At 51.1% G+C, this 14,209-nt stretch overlaps 1 protein-coding gene across 1 annotated transcript in view; it reads right to left on the bottom strand.

The window, feature by feature from the left end:
* The window catches only part of LOC142363299 (uncharacterized), a 42,919-nt gene extending 28,928 nt beyond the window's left edge, over nt 1–13,991 (bottom strand). The window contains exons 1-5 of the mRNA XM_075436811.1: nt 13,980–13,991; nt 13,765–13,868; nt 13,401–13,632; nt 11,964–12,204; nt 11,663–11,849 (exon numbers count right to left, since the gene is read on the bottom strand). Coding sequence (XP_075292926.1) covers nt 11,663–11,849; nt 11,964–12,204; nt 13,401–13,632; nt 13,765–13,868; nt 13,980–13,991 — 776 coding nt within the window. The remainder of the gene's footprint in view (nt 1–11,662; nt 11,850–11,963; nt 12,205–13,400; nt 13,633–13,764; nt 13,869–13,979) is intronic.
* Between the last annotated feature and the right edge of the window lie 218 nt (nt 13,992–14,209).

Here is a 14,209-nt window from a genome sequence, read left to right on the forward strand (position 1 = left end):
TTCCAATAAAGGAAAGTACTTTTCAGGCAAATTTATCTCAGCTACAATTTGGTTAGCAAAAATTAGTGACTGACTTCTCAACCAGCTGCAATTTCCCCCCCAAGCAACTTGAGCCCAGATCTTGCACAGAAGTAAAAGGCATTTCTTCTGCTGAACAGATCGCGATCGAGAAAACAAGTAAAGCAAACATAGCGGGAGAGGACTCGCAAGTCATAAAGCGAATCAGCAACACGCAGGAACGGAAGCCAGTCTTCTGACTTCCAGGAGAACAGCATGCTCTTCCCATGCGGCCCACTTCTAATGGCAGTTGTTATTCCACGAACAGGTCAAACGGCTGCCTGGGAAAGACGTTGTTCTAAAGGAAAACGGTAGCAAAACAGTTGCTTTTCTTATTGTCAGGCAGGTTTGCAACATCTGCACATCTTCTTGTGCAAGCTACAGTGTTTTGGTTTCAGCTGCCGCCGGCAACAAAAGCGCCACGCGACCCCCACTCCCCCCGCCGCGGTGTGGAGGAGAATGGAAAGAAAACAGACAGAAAACTGGTGGGTGGGGATAAGGGCAGTTTAACAGAACAGTAAGCAGATGGAACAGGAACAACAACGATACAGATAAGGAGAAAACACGACAAAAAACAGACCCGCTCTCTCGGACCGCACCGGCGCCGCACGCTCCCAAGCCGCGAGAGGGTTCTTGCCTACCCCCCCCCCCCCCCACCGGAACCCAGCGTGACGTCACAGGGTATGGAACACCGGGCTCTGTTCGGCCAGGTGGGGTCAGCCCCCACCCCCCGGCTGTGCCCCTTCCTGGAGTCCGGTGAAAATTAACCCTGTCCTGGCCGAACCCAGGACATACAGCACTCAGCACTGGCAGGACAAGGCAACACCACCACCTCTTCCTGAACCGGTAAATGAGTTTCTGGATTTTAGGGAAGTCTAACTAGTTTGAAATTCCTTACTGAAATCGCACTGCGAGAACTGGCACCCTTCCACCACCACCCAGCTAGCCGTTAATGTCACTAGCAGATCAGGGGCTCCGCAGAACGTGCAGTGTAGTGCTGCGAGTCACGTAGACAGAAGGACACAAAATGACACATGCAAAGAAAGCTTTAAAATTCAAAGACAGACTTCTCTTCCTCTTGCTACCTTTGCACAAAGTCTACTGCAAGCTAACAATATTTGCAAAGATAAACATCTGGAGTATATTAGGATGGTCAGATGCAGTTAGTGTCATCTGTCCCATTACAGATCATATCTGTGACTTAAATTGCTGAAAAACTGTTTCGGTTTCGGCTGCCGCCTGCAACAAAAGCGCCACGCGGCCTCCCCTCTCCATGTCGGCGTGCGGAGGAGAATGAAAAGAAAGAGGCAGAAACAGGTGGGTCGGGATAAGGGCAGTTTAACAGAACAGCAAACAGAGGGAAAACAGGAACAACAACGATACAAATAAGGAGAAAACACAACAACGAACCGTACAACCCAGACAGCCGCTCTCCTGAAACAGGACCGGCGCTGCGTCCCCTCAAGCCGCGAGTGCCTTCCCGCCGCCCCGCCTCCCCCACCGGAACCCAGCGTGACGTCACAGGGTATGGAACACCGGGCTCTGTTCGGCCAGGTGGGGTCAGCCCTCACCCCCCGGCTGTGCCCCTTCCTGGAGTCCGGTGAAAATTAACCCTGTTCTGACCGAACCCAGGACATACAGCACTCAGCACTGGCAGGACAAGGCAACACCACCACCTCTTCCTGAACTGGTAAATGAGTTTCCGGATTTTAGGGAAGTCTAACTAGTTTGAAATTCCTTACTGAAATCGCACTGCGAGAACTGGCACCCTTCCACCACCACCCAGCTAGCCCTTAATGTCACTAGCAGATCAGGGGCTCCGCAGAACGTGCAGTGTAGTGCTGCGAGTCACGTAGACAGGACACAAAATGACACATGCAAAGAAAGCTTTAAAATTCAAAGACAGACTTCTCTTCCTCTTGCTACCTTTGCACAAAGTCTACTGCAAGCTAACAATATTTGCAAAGATAAACATCTGGAGTATATTAGGATGGTCAGATGCAGTTAGTGTCATCTGTCCCATTACAGATCGTATCTGTGACTTAAATTGCTGAAAAACTGTTTCGGTTTCGGCTGCCACCGGCAACAAAAGCGCCACGCATTCGCCCCTCCCCCCGCCGGCGTGCGGAGGAGAATGAAAAGAGGTAGAAACAGGTGGGTCGGGATAAGGGCAGTTTAACAGAACAGCAAAAAGAGGGAAAACAGGAACAACAACGATACAAATAAGGAGAAAACACAACAACGAACCGTATAACCCAGACAGCCGCTCTCCCGAAACAGGACCGGCGCTGCGTCCCCCCAAGCCTCGAGTGCCTTCCCGCCGCCCCGCCCTCCCCACCGGAACCCAGCGTGACGTCACAGGGTATGGAACACCGGGCTCTGTTCGGCCAGGTGGGGTCAGCCCCCACCCCCCGGCTGTGCCCCTTCCTGGAGTCCGGTGAAAATTAACCCTGTCCTGGCCAAACCCAGGACACCGGGAAACCTAGAGCAGGCTGCACAGGACCTTGTCCAGGTGGGTCTTGAACATCTCCAGAGAAGAAGACTCCACAACCTCCCTGGGCAGCCTGTTCCAGGGTTCCGTCACCCTCAGAGGGACGAACTTCTTCCTCATGTTCAGGTGGAACTTCCTGTGCCTCAGTTTGTGCCCATTGCCCCTTGTCCTGTCACTGGGCACCACTGAAAAGAGCTTGCCCCCATCCTCCTGACACCCACCCTTCAGATATTTATCAGCATTTATTAGGTCCCCTCCCAGCCTTCTCTTCTTCAGGCTGAACAAGCCCAGCTCCCTCAGCCTCTCCTCGTAAGGAACATGTTCCAGTCCCCTCACCATCCTCGTAGCCCTCCGCTGGACTCTTTCCAGTAGCTTCTCATCTTTCTTGAACTGGGGAGCCCAGAACTGGACAGCGTACTCCAGATGAGACCTCACCAGGGCAGTGTGAAGGGGAAGCAGAACCTCCCTCGTCCTGCTGCCCACACTCTTCTTGATGCACCCTAGGATCCCATTGGCTTTCTTGGCAGCCAGGGCACACTGCTGCCTCATGGTTAACCTGTCGTCCACCAGGACACCCAGGTCCCTCTCTGCAGAGCTACTCTCCAGCAGGTGCACCCCAAGCTTGTACTGATGTTCCTCCCCAGGTGCAGGACCCTGCATTTGCCTTTGTTAAACCTCATCAGGTTCCTCTCTGCCCAAATTTCCAGCCTATCCAGGTCACGCTGAATGGCAGCACAGCCTTCCGCTGTGTCCACCACACCTCCCAGTTTGGTGTCATCAGCAAACTTGCTGAGGGTACATTCTAACTCTTCATCCAGGTTGTGGATGAAGAAGCTAAACAAGACTGGGCCCAGCACTGACCCCTGAGGGACACCACTAGTTACCAGTCTCCAACTAGACTCAGCACCACTGATGACAACCCTCTGAGTTCTGCCATTCAGTCAGTTCTCAATCCACTTCACCGACCACTCATCCAGCCCACACTTCCTGAGCATCCCTAGGAGGATATTATGGGAGACAGCGTCGAAAGCCTTGCTGAAGTCAAGTCAACACAACAGAACACAACACGTGAGAACACATCAGAACACAATAGAACACAACAAAAAACAACACATGAGAAAATATCAGAACACGTCACAACAGAACAGAACACAACAGAACACAGCAGAATACTACACATGAGAACACATCAGAACACAACAGAACACAAAAGACCACAACAGAACACAAAAATACACAACAGAACAGAACACTACACATGAGAACACAACAGAACACAACCGAACACAACAGAACACCACAGAACAGTAAAGATGAGAACACATCACAACAGAACACAAAAGATCACTACACATCAGAACACAACAGAACACAGCAGAACACTACACATGAGAACACAATAGAACACAACAGAACACAACAGAACACAAAAGAACACTACACATGAGAACACATCTGAACAAAACAGAACACAACACAACACTACACATGAAGACACAACAGAACACAAAAGAACACAATAGAACACAACACAATACTACACATGAGAACACATCAGAACACAACAGAACACACAAGAACACAACAGAACATGAGAACACTACACATGTGAACAGAATTGAACACAATAGAACACAACAGAACAAAACAGAAGAGAACAGAACAGAACACTACACATGAGAACACAACAGAACACAACAGAACACAAAAGAACACAACAGAACAGTACACATGAGAATACATCAGAACATCAGAGAACACAACAGAACACAACATAACACAGCAGAACACATCAGAACACAGCAGAATACTATAAATGAGAACACAAGAAAACATATCAGAACACAATAGAACACTACACATCAGAACACAATAGAACACATCAGAACAAAACAGAAAAAAACAGAACACAGAACAAAAAAGAACACAATACATCAGAACACAAAAGAACACATCAGAACACAGCAGAACACAACAGAACACAACAAAAAACAACAGAACACGAAAAATGAGTATGTTCAAACAAATAATTAATTCAAATAGTGTTACATGTCATTAAAGAAACTGTATATCTGATGTTTCCTTCTTCAGTAGTTATCTCTAAACAAACTGTATTCTGTGCTAACCACATATGCTTCTAGTATTAGAGCATGTAGCTCGCAGCCAGAAGAGGCTAGCCTGGAAAGCTGTTGCTCAGCCTCATCTGGCTATGGCACTGCTCACATAGGAGCACAGAGACTGGGGCAGCTTGCCTGTCTTGCCACCTCAAACTTCAAACATACATTACGGGGTCTCTGCCAGGAGCATTTCGCAGACCTGCTCCAAAAATGCAAACATCTTCATGTAGATCACAGCCACAAGACGCGAGCTCGGAAAGCTGTTGCTCAGCCTCATCTGCCCATGGCACTGCTCGCACAGAGGCACAGAGACTGGGGCTGCTTGCTTGTCTTGCCACCTCAAAATTCAAAGGTATGTTAGGGGGTCTCTGCTGGGCACTTCCAGCAGACCTGCTACAAAAATACGAACATCTTCATGTAGATCACAGCCAGAAGAGGCTAGCGTGGAAAGCTGTTGATCAGCCTCGTCTGCCTATGGCACTGCTCGCACAGAGGCACAGAGACTGGGACTGCTTGCTTGTCTTGCCCCCTGAAACTTCACACGTTGCCTAGGTGGTCCATGCAGGGGGCCTCCGGAAGCGCTACTCTGAAAATGCAAACGTCTGCAGATAGCTCGCAGGCAGAAAGAGCTAGCCTGGAACGCTGTTGCTCAGCCTCATCTGCCCATGGCACTGCTCGCACAGAGGCACAGACACTGGGGCTGCTTGCTTGTCTTGCCCCCTCAAACTTCAAACATATCTTAGGTGGTCCTTGCCCATTGCATCCGGCAACCCTTCTTTCAAGATGCGAACGTCTGCAGATAGCTTGCAGCCAGAAAGAGCTAGCCTGGAAAGCTGTTGCTCAGCCTCATCTGCCCAAGGCACTGCTCGCACAGAGGCACAGAGACTGGGGCTGCTTGCTTTTTTTGATACCTCAAAGTTCAAACGTATCTTAGGTGGTCCTTGCCGATCGCCTCCGGCAGACCTGCTCTGAAAGTGCGAACGTCTGCAGATAGCTCGCAGGCAGAAATAGCTAGCCTGGAAAGCTGTTGCTCAGACTCATCTGCCCATGGCACTGATCGCACAGAGGCACAGAGACTGGGGCTGCTTGCTTGTCTTCCCCCCTCAAACTTCAAATGTAAATTAGGTGGTCCGTGCCGGGGGCTTAGGGCAGTGCTGTTTCGAAAATACGAACGTCTGCAGATAGCTCACAGGCAGAAATAGCTGGCCTGCAAAGATGTTGCTCAGCCTCATCTGCCCATGGCACTGCTCGCACAGAGGCACAGAGACTGGGGCTGCTTGCTTGTCTTGCCATCTCAAACTTCAAAAGTAAATTCTGGTGTCCGTGCCTTGGGCCTCCGGCAGCCCTGTTCAGAAAATGCGAACGTCTGCAGATAGCTCGCAGGCAGAAAGCGTTAGCCTGGAAAGCTGTTGCTCAGCCTCATCTGCCCATGGCACTGCTCGCACAGAGGCACAGAGACTGGGGCTGCTTGCTTGTCTTGCCCCCTCAAACTTCAAACGTATCTTTGGGGTTACAAGCACGGTGCCTTCGGCAGCCTTGCTCTAAAAATGCGAACGTCTGCAGATAGCTTGCAGCCAGAAAGAGCTAGCCTGGAACGCTGTTGCTCAGCCTCATCTGCCCATGGCACTGCTCGGACAGAAGCACAGAGACTGGGGCTGCTTGCTTGTCTTGCCCCCTCAAACTTCAAACATATCTTAGGTGGTCCTTGCCCATTGCATCCGGCAACCCTTCTTTCAAGATGCGAACGTCTGCAGATAGCTTGCAGCCAGAAAGAGCTAGCCTGGAAAGCTGTTGCTCAGCCTCATCTGCCCATGGCACTGCTCGCACAGAGGCACAGAGACTGGGGCTGCTTGCTTGTCTTGCAACCTCAAACTTCAAACGTGTATTAGGTGTTCCGTGCAGGGGGCCTCCGGCAGGCCTGCTCTGAATATGCGAACGTCTGCAGATAGCTCGCAGCCGGAAAGATCTAGCCTGGAAAGCTGTTGCTCAGCCTCATCTGCCCATGGCACTGCTTGCACAGAGGCACAGAGACTGGGGCTGCTTGCTTGTCTTGCCATCTCAAACTTGAAAAGTAAATTCTGGTGTCCGTGCCTTGGGCCTCCGGCAGCCCTGTTCAGAAAATGTGAACGTCTGCAGATAGCTCGCAGGCAGAAAGCGTTAGCCTGGAAAGCTGTTGCTCAGCCTCATCTGCCCATGGCACTGCTCGCACAGAGGCACAGAGACTGGGGCTGCTTGCTTGTCTTGCCCCCTCAAACTTCAAAAGTAGCTTTGGGGTTCCAAGCACGGTGCCTCCGGCAGCCTTGCTCTAAAAAAGTGAACGTCTGCAGATAGCTTGCAGCCAGAAAGAGCTAGCCTGGAAAGCTGTTGTTCAGCCTCATCTGCCCATGGCACTGCTCGCACAGAGGCACAGAGACTGGGGCTGCTTGCTTGTCTTGCAACCTCAAACTTCAAACGTGTATTAGGTGTTCCGTGCAGGAGGCCTCCGGCAGGCCTGCTCTGAATATGCGAACGTCTGCAGATAGCTCGCAGCCGGAAAGAGCTAGCCTGGAAAGCTGTTGCTCAGCCTCATCTGCCCATGGCACTGCTCGCACAGAGGCACAGAGACTTTGGCTGCTTGCTTGTCTTGCCCCCTCAGACTTCAAAGGTATCTTTGTGGTCCATGCCGGGTTCCTCTGGCAGCCCTGTTCAGAAAATGCGGACGTCTGCAGATAGCTTGCATCCAGAAAGAGCTTGCCTGTAAAGCTGTTGCTCAGCCTCATCTGCCCATGGCTCTGCTCGCACAGAGGCACAGAGACTGGGGCTGCTTGCTTGTCTTGCCACCGCAAACCTCAAACGTGTCTTTGGGGATCACTTGCAGGTTCATTTCACAGTCTTGCTCCAGAAATGCGAACATCTTCCTGTAGCTTGCACCCAGAAGGTGCTAGGCTGGAAAGCTGTTGCTCAGCCTCATCTGCCCATGGCACTGATCGCACAGAGGCACGGAGACTGGTACTGCTTGCTTGTGTTGCCACCTCAAACCTCAAACGCTGCTTAGGAGGTGCTTGCTCTGCGCCTCCATCAGCCCTGCTCCGAAAATTCGAACGGCTGCAGATAGCTCGCAGCCAGAAGGGGCTAACCTGTAAATCTGTTGCTCAGCCTCATCTGCTCATTTCACTGCTCGCACAGAGGCACAGAGACTGGGTCTGTGTGGAGTCCTGGCTGGAAGAGAGGGAACATAGTTTGGTGTGTTGAGCAACCCAGGTTCCGATCCGGAAGTGAGCCTTGGGAGCGGCTGACACGGAACCCTGCTGGGAAGGCAGAGCGACAAGCTCAGGACTCTGGAGCAGGGGAAACGTCACCATTTCCTGCCACACTCTCACTTCCTTCCTGCCACGTTGTTGTTTCCTGCCACAGTACTGTTTTCACTTCGAGATGCAGCTCTGCACCAATCACAACGAGTTGCAGTAATTTTGCCTATATATGTGTTGGGGGTTTAACCATTCAGATGCTGTAATTGTTTTGCTATATAAACCTTGTTTTGCTGACTAATAAAGGGTGAACGATCATACTCATATTGGGGTCACATCGTTGCAACGTATCCGTAACCCACGCCAAAATTTGATAGCAGAGGATGGACGGTTTCTCTGCATGAGTCCCTCAGTCTACGGTGAGCAGCTAGAGAGGAGGAGTAGCGGAGACTCAGTCCAAGCGAAAGGCATTGAGCATCGCCCTGCACTGCCTCGCAGAGACGTTGGGAGGAGTGTTGGGACTGTGGCAGGTGATGGAGGGTCACATGAAGTTTGCAGAATGACTTAAGAGAGGAGATTTGTTTTCAGTTTCCCGTCAAGAGAACCGCCAGACTTTCTCAGCACCCTGAAGGCCACGCCAGACATGAAGCCTGAAGGAGAATCTGAAAGCCAAGACTCACCCTTTTCCTTATCCCCCTCTCAACCTTCTGAGATTGGGTACTTAAATGTTGCTTCAACTGGAGACACCACAGCCTCCCAGCTGCAGGAGGAGAGGCAGAGTGTCAGCTCTGAGAACTTCTAAACCGGGAGAAATGTTTGTAAAATATTAGCTGGACTGCAAGGTTTTGGGTTCCTGTTGCCATGGGTTGAGAAGGACTGCAGGGGAAGAATTGCCAAATGGACTGACCTGGTGATTTCTGTGATATATTTCACCTAAATTATTCAACAGTTTTTTTTCAACTTACCCAACGGCAAGTGTGTGTGTGTATGTGTGTGTGATCCCAGAGCCACGTGGAGGCTGGAATTTGTAGACAAACTCAGTCAAATGGAAGAGGGGTGGGGTGAAGCATATCTTCCCCGGAACCCTAATTACTTGTCCAGTCAACAAATGCAAGCTTCGTAAAGCAGCAGAAAGCTTAGTAAAGCAACAAGCTGCCAAAAGTTGAAAAAGGCCAAGTGCAAGGTGTGGGTGCAATCACACGCATAAATCCAGGCTGGGCATGAAGGGGTGGAGAGCAGCCCTGCCGAGAAGGACTTGGGGGTGCTGGGGGATGAAAAGCTGGACACGAGCCGGTGATGTGCGCTCGCAGCCCAGAAGGCAACCGCATCCCGGGCTGCATCCCCAGCAGCGTGGGCAGCAGGGCAAGGGAGGTGACTGTGCCCCTCTGCCCCGCTCTGGTGAGACCCCCGGGGAGTCCTGCGTCCAGGGACGCACCGAGCCCAGGGACGCCCCAAAAGGCACACTGATTGCCCTGGGGCGTAGTGAAAGGCACACCAGGGAAGATGGGGTGCAGCAGAAAGCACACTGCGGGGCCTGCAGAGGCACCCAAAGGCACGCCAAGGAGCTGGGGGAGCCGAAAATGCACTCCGAGGGGCCTTGGGGTGCTCAGAACGGCATCGTTTGGGGTGCTCGGCTGGGGGAATGGCACACCCGTTGCCCAAGAGAGCACTGCAATTCACACAACAGGGGCCTGGGGCACCCTGAAAGGCAGAGCCACGGCCTGAGGCAGCATCCAAAGCCAGAGAGGCACGTGCAGGGGAAGCCCAGAGGGCTGAACGAGGGTCTCGGAGCACCCCAAACGGCACGCTGAGGGGGACCGGGCAGACCAGCAAGCAAAAGTGAGGCACAGGGGCATCCCACAGTGGACAGCGGGGGCTTGGGGTGCTGTCGGGGCGAAGTTCTACCCCGAGGGTTGCTGTCCTGGAGAGACGGCGGAAGAATGCAGCCAACTCAATGTGAGTGATAAGCAAGCTTCGTTTATTACAGTTTGGTTACACAATTTATAGAGTGGTTAATTAGCTACTATATATTGCAAAGTTAGAGCTCATTATTGGCTAGCCAGCTAAATGTCAACTCCGCCCATACTTCTTCATTCTTCTCCAGCTGCATCCTGTTTTTCACATTCTTGCTAACTGCAGAGTTGATTTGTTAAATTCCTTGTTCTGTCAAGGACACCGTGTGCTAAGCTTAAAATGGATTTTCTACAACAAGCAATTCGGTCGAGCCTTGCCATCCCCCCACACTTCCCCCTTTTTCTTTTTAAATTGCGATAGGGCTCCTAATAGATGAGAATTTGTTAAAAATACACAAAGGTCAATAGGGAGGTCGGGGTCACGACGGTGAACGAAACGTGAGGCAATCTGGTCAGCAATTTGAGAGAGGATACGCTGCTGTTCCGACGTAAGTTGCACCGGTGTGGTTGGGTCTGTCCCACGTAGTAACGGTCGAAGGCTGTCCAGCTGTGCGTTGGATATTCCGACGACAGGACGGATCCATTGGATGTCTCGCATCAGCCTTTGGGCGTCATACAGTGTCTTGATTGACGTGTTGAGTTGCAGTTTTTGTGGGTGGATCTGAGAGTCAGAAATCTTCCAGCCTAGATATAGCCATGGCGCTTTCGTTTGATTTTTTTCCGCGGCTATTACTAAACCATTCTCTCTCAGCTTTGTATGTAATATCCGAACTTGTTCTGGACTGAACTCCGATTCTTGCGCAAGTAGGATGTCATCCATATAATGGTAAACTAACGTGTGTGGCCATAATTTCCTTAAGGGTTGTAGTGCATTGTCCACATACAACTGGCACAGCGTGGGACTATTTTTCATTCCTTGTGGTAATACTGTCCATTCAAAACGCTGTGCTGGCGCCTCTTTGTTAACAGAGGGCAAAGTAAACGCGAAGCGTTGCATATCTTGCTCGTGTAATGCAATAGTAAAAAAGCAATCTTTTAAGTCTACTATCAACAGTCTCCAATGTTCTGGTAACATAGCAGGGTTAAGAGAAGGCTGCGAGGGGACCTTATAAATGCCTACAAATATCTGAAGGGTGGGTGTCAGGAGGATGGGGCCAAGCTCTTTTCAGTGGTGCCCAGTGACAGGACAAGGGGCAATGGGCACAAACTGAGGCACAGGAAGTTCCGTCTGAACATGAGGAGGAACTTCTTCCCTCTGAGGGTGACGGAGCACTGGAACAGGCTGCCCAGGGAGGTTGTGGAGTCTCCTTCTCTGGAGATATTCAAGACCCGCCTGGACAAGGTCCTGTGCAGCCTGCTGTAGGTGACCCTGCTTCGGCGGGGGGGTTGGACTAGATGACCCACAGAGGTCCCTTCCAACCCCTACTATTCTGTGATTCTGTGATTCTGTGATTCTGTGTTAGGTAGTCCTGGCTGTAGTGCCCCCATTGCTTGCATTTGAGTGTTAACTGCCCTTAAGTCATGTACTAGCCTAAATTTCCCAGATTTTTTCTTAATTACAAAAATTGGAGTATTCCAAGGGCTTGTAGATAAGCGCAGGTGTTTCTGGTCTAATTGTTCTTGCACTATTTGATGTGCGGCGGCAAGGCTCTCCTGCTTTAACGGCCACTGCTCGACCCACACGGGTTTGTCCGTTATCCACCGCAATGGGATCGGGAAAGCCCAGGTTGCAGTGACCGTTACTGAAAAACCTTTTCGGTGGTTAGCACCACCCCCAATTGGTCGAGAATGTCCCTTCCAATCAAACCATTAACTCCAGTCGGGAGAGGCATAATAGTGATTGGCACCGTCGCATGCCTGTTATCTATCGTTACCATGATACGGTCCACGCTCCGCTGTACCGGAGTATATCCTCCTACTCCTTCCACTCCTCGCTCCATTGGTCGGGTAGGCCACGTTCTAGGCCAGACCTTTTCGTCTACGATGGTTAAGTCGGCACCTGTGTCTAGCAACAGCGAGAGCTGAATCTGTTGGCCCCGGGCTTCTAGAGAAACCATCGTGGTCGGTCGGCGATTCATAGACATGGTCAAGAATACTCCTGCTCCCGTTGAGCCAAATCCTCGGTCCTCTCGGGGCCCGGTGATTTTCGGGGGAATACCAGCGGTCGGGTGCGGTAACGGTATCAATTGAGCAATTCTACTGCCTGTTGGAATGTGTATTGGCGGAAATGATGTCTGGACAATAATGCTAATAGTCCCGGTAAAATCGGCATCAATGAGTCGTGGAATGACCGTCAAGCCTTTTAAGCTTGTCGATGAACGGCCGATTATTAATGCTCCACATGCTTGCTTATTGATGATCAGTGGTCCTTTCACATTGCTTGGTACTCTCTGGGGTTTCTGATCCAATAGGGTGACAGTTATTGCCGTTGCCACATCCATCCCGAGGCTGCCGGCTGTTGCTGGTTGTAACTTGTCGCTGATGTCGTGGTGGGCGTTGGTAAGCTGGGAGCTTCTTGTTGCACTGCTGGAGCTGCTACTTGTGTCGGGGCGCGGCGACTCGACGAGCTCATCCGACCGTTTCCCGACTTGAGGCATATCTCGGTATTGTGATTATTCGTACGACAGTTCTCACACCACACCCTCGTGGCTTGACAATTACGTCTCATATGTCCTTCTCGCCCACATCGGTAACACTTAAAGTTTCGTGGCGGCTTCGGTCGTGCCTCCGCAGCATTAACTCGAAGGGGTTGCAGAGCGGCGAACACTTGCTGTTGGATTTGCTGTTGGGCTGTGAAGGCCTGTTGTTGGGCTTGAAGGATATCGCTTCCTAACTGTTTCATAGCCTCGACCAACATAGCTTGTGGTCCTACCGGTACCCTACTCATTCTATCCAACATCAGTTCTACTGTGGCATCAGCGGGTAAAGAACTTATGATGTTTCTAGTTTGAGTATTCGAATTCTGAATAACACACTGCCTCAGCAAAGCTGCCCTCATCCATTCCGGTACATCTGACTGTTCTATGGCACTAGTGAGGCGATCAATAAAGCGAGCAAAAGTTTCCTCCCTTCCTTGCTTAATGCCCATATAGGACGGCGAGGGCTGCGCAGTTTTGACGTGTTCAAGAGCAGCCCTAGCCGTACGCATAGCCTCCAAGCATCGCTGCGGCCCCATCTGCAGTTGTGCCCTGATAGTGACAAAAGGACCTGCCCCCATCAGTTGTTCCACTGTTACGCCTCGCAACGGATCACCCTGCTCCCGCGGCACCTGAGCGGACGCTTCACAATATCGTTGCCAATGAGCCTGCCACAGCAATAACTGCGACTGGGTCATAATCATTCGCATGATAACCTTAATATCCTCAGGACAAAGCACAGCACCTCCCCATATATAGTTCAGCATCTGCTTAGATGGCTCGCCGTGCAACCCTGACTCGGTCACAGTACTTCGCAACTGGGACAACAACTTCCAATTCATGGGAGTATGCCTGCCTTGCAGATCTCCATATCCATCTTCCTCAAATGCTACTGGAAAGGCTAGTGGGAGAAAATCTCCTGCCTCAGCAGCCTCACTCATTATCTTTTTCCAATTAACCCCTATCGGACGTCTACAGCCTGGTACACCCCTTTCCGTTCCTTTGTCCTCCTCTGCTAATCTTTGCTCATCTACTGACACACCCTCTCCTTCAGGCTTTCGAACACTCTCCGATCTGGAGTCACCGGAATTTTCCTTTATCGTCACCGCCACGGGCTCCCAGCACGGTGGTTCGGGGACCTTGCTTGTACTAAACAGCAAGGCATTGTCGCCAGCGGGTGCCGTGGCCCCACTGGAGAATGAGGAAAATCCCGTTTCCGGCGGGGGGGCAGACGGCTCTATCTTTTCTAACTTCTGAGTAGCGACGGCCGCAAGATTTTTCTCAACCTTATACCTCTTAATGCAATTGATAACTTCCCGCCACGGCTTCATTAATTTCTTGGCTAGCTTATCGTCATCAATAACCATGTCCCATAATACGTCTCCAAAATCTCTCCACTCCTTCTCCTCAAACACCGAATCTGGACTCTTAAAAAACCCTTTGAGCTTACCGGTTGCCACTAGACCCGCTAGCTGTTTAATACAACCAAGCTCTACTCCGCGCTTTTCTAAAAAGCGCTGTAATAACTCTAGGGCTACTTCCTTATCCATACCTCTATCGTTAATCCTTTATCCTGTAATTAAAAATTCATAACATATACCTGCCGAAGCGATATCCTTGCAGCCCTTGACCTGTAGCCCTTGCAGTGGCGAGCGTACGCAAGATCGCGTAGTCAGGCTCCTGAGTCGACACACCACAGCGCAGTGTTCGGTCGCTCCTGCCCCCTGGTCGCTGCTCCCAGTGCCCTGCTCCTTGCCGCTGCTCCAGG

This window comes from Opisthocomus hoazin, chromosome 15 (assembly GCF_030867145.1).
Source record: "Opisthocomus hoazin isolate bOpiHoa1 chromosome 15, bOpiHoa1.hap1, whole genome shotgun sequence".
NCBI lineage: Eukaryota > Metazoa > Chordata > Aves > Opisthocomiformes > Opisthocomidae > Opisthocomus > Opisthocomus hoazin.